The 2,345-nt window shown below is 29.0% G+C and overlaps 1 protein-coding gene across 1 annotated transcript; it reads right to left on the bottom strand.

The window, feature by feature from the left end:
- Window positions 1–1,292: 1,292 nt before the first annotated feature.
- On the bottom strand, window positions 1,293–2,070 carry PCYB_001060 (tryptophan-rich antigen; the record flags this gene model as incomplete). Its single annotated transcript, XM_004227551.1, has 2 exons — window positions 1,293–1,389; window positions 1,475–2,070. 2 exons carry the CDS (start codon window positions 2,068–2,070, stop codon window positions 1,293–1,295), a joined length of 693 nt encoding a protein of 230 aa, XP_004227599.1.
- Between the last annotated feature and the right edge of the window lie 275 nt (window positions 2,071–2,345).

The raw sequence follows: 2,345 nt of genomic DNA, 5'->3' as shown, positions 1-2,345 counted from the left end.
TAAAATAATGGTAATAGAAAATGCCACATTTAAGTATAATTGAAAAGGATAATAAAGGTTGGAGTCTTAATTGTTTTACTAATAATTAGGGCAATTTAAGCGTGACTTAAGAAAAGTATAATATAAATTGAGAATAATTCTAGAAGTAAAAATTTCTGCAAATCCACTCAATAATTGGAAAACAGGATAATTCTGCATCACATGTAAAAGACACCTAGCAAATAAGCAAGCTATTTTGAGTATCTCATTAATGTTTAACATTTAGCATATGTTTAATAATTTGCACAAGTTTAAGAATTTGCACAAGTTTGGTAATTTGCGAAAGACTCATAACTAAAATAAGATGAAAGATGAATTTCATTTAAAATGCAACAAATGAACAACAAACATTATTATGTCCATATAACAATGGACAGATGCTTATTCAATGCCAAATCCATTTAGTATTAAATGAAAATCACACACACACCCCCAAAAAAAAAGAAATGAATACTGAAACTCAATATGCATTTAATAGTATGCTCATCACGAACTGTATAGTAACAGATCAATGGGAATACACTATGCACATGCAGCATATAGTTTCCACTAAGAAATAATGAAATAGCGATAGATATGGTTACACATTGTAGTAAAATAAAATATTAACCGAGGTATTAAAAATGCTGGTATACATATATCATGATATGTACATATATATGTATATATAGTGCTACAACTACCTATATAACAAAAATAAACATAAACTTTGCAGATACGCAATTTTTGTTTTTATTTATAAACAAAGAATTCTGATTATGATTAATAAGCATGTATTTAAAAGTAACAAAAAAAAAATAAAAAGGGGGGGTAAGAAAAGAAAAATTGGCGAAAAACACATACGAAAACATAAATACAAAATATATAAATACTCTAAGAAAACTCATTAGAAATAATGATATTTTAATGCGTATTTATTACGTATAATATGTGAGACAAAAATAAAAAGTATTTATGGGTATACTATTTTTTAAATATCAAGGCGATATCAAATAGGGAAATTTATAATTTAATAGGAGCCATATATAAAAGCACAAATCAATATTATGAGATAAATATAAAAAGAAAATAGCGTAACCTTTTTGGTAGTATATATTCATACATATAAGTGCCTAACCATATAACAGTATTGACTGATTTATATATGATACATCCCTTTTAAACAATTCTTGCAACTTGTTTTCATTGCAATCCACTTATTTGTCCCTTACAGGTGCAGTACTAACACTTTGAAGAAATACACATGAATAATGCTAGAAGAAAGGAATGTACAGTTTATACTTGTTATGCATTCCATTTTCATATTCACCATTCATAAGTTTTTCTCTGGTCACGGTTTTATATAGGCCACTGTAAAATGACTGATGTACAAAATAATGCCATTTGCTAAAATCGCTTAACTTCACCACTTCCATAATTTTAGAACTTTTTTTACAAAGTTGAACCTTTTTGATCCTCAATCCATACTGTCCACTGTTTGTTACTTATCCATTTGTTAATGAAGGATACAAACTTTTGATTATACACAGCGCGCTTATCCTTTTTCCATTTTAACCATTTATCCCATTTATTGTTTACATATAAATTTTCTTTCCCCTTTACCCAATTATTCCACTCTTCCTTTTCCTTATTTGTTCTTTCTTTCCATTTGGTATATTTTTTCTTCTTCTTTATATGTAACACATTCGTAAATTTGCTTGATTTATAATGCTCAAAAGTCTCATCTTCCTTATGTTTCCAATCAACTGATAACCACTGAAGCATTCTTTCGTTTTTCCACTGAACCCATTCTTTAGAAATCCATCCATCCAAAAAGGTTTCTTTATCATTTAACCATTTTTTCAAATCTGCTTCCAAGCCTTTTTTCCCCTCTGTTTTAATCCATTGCTCCCATTGGCTGTCGTCCCATGTTGATGAGTTCTTCATGGCTTCCGCTTTGTATTCATTTTCTTCATTTTGTCTATAATGCATCCACCTATTCTGCATATTCATTAGCCATACTTCCAATTCTTTATCCCTTTTTCTAGCCATCTGTTTTTTGTTTTCAACGCTTGTATTAAATAATTTCCAATCCTCTTCAGTTTTAACTAGCCAATTATTCCATTCGTTCTTTTCCATTCATCAGATTTATCATCTTCCATTTCATCATCATTTCCTGCCAAATCACTTTTATAAATGGTATCTAATGATATTGCCCTTCTTATGTCTTTTGATTTGTCCTTTTCTTTTTTGGTTCTTTTTTCACGTCTTTCTTTAAGTCGCTTTTCTTTGCGTCTTTCTTCACTTCTTCTTTTTTTGCTTCATCC

The sequence above is a fragment of the Plasmodium cynomolgi genome (assembly GCF_000321355.1).
Source record: "Plasmodium cynomolgi strain B DNA, scaffold: 0002, whole genome shotgun sequence".
In the NCBI taxonomy this organism is placed as follows: Eukaryota; Apicomplexa; class Aconoidasida; order Haemosporida; family Plasmodiidae; genus Plasmodium; species Plasmodium cynomolgi.
This window is presented reverse-complemented; position numbering and strand designations above follow the sequence as displayed.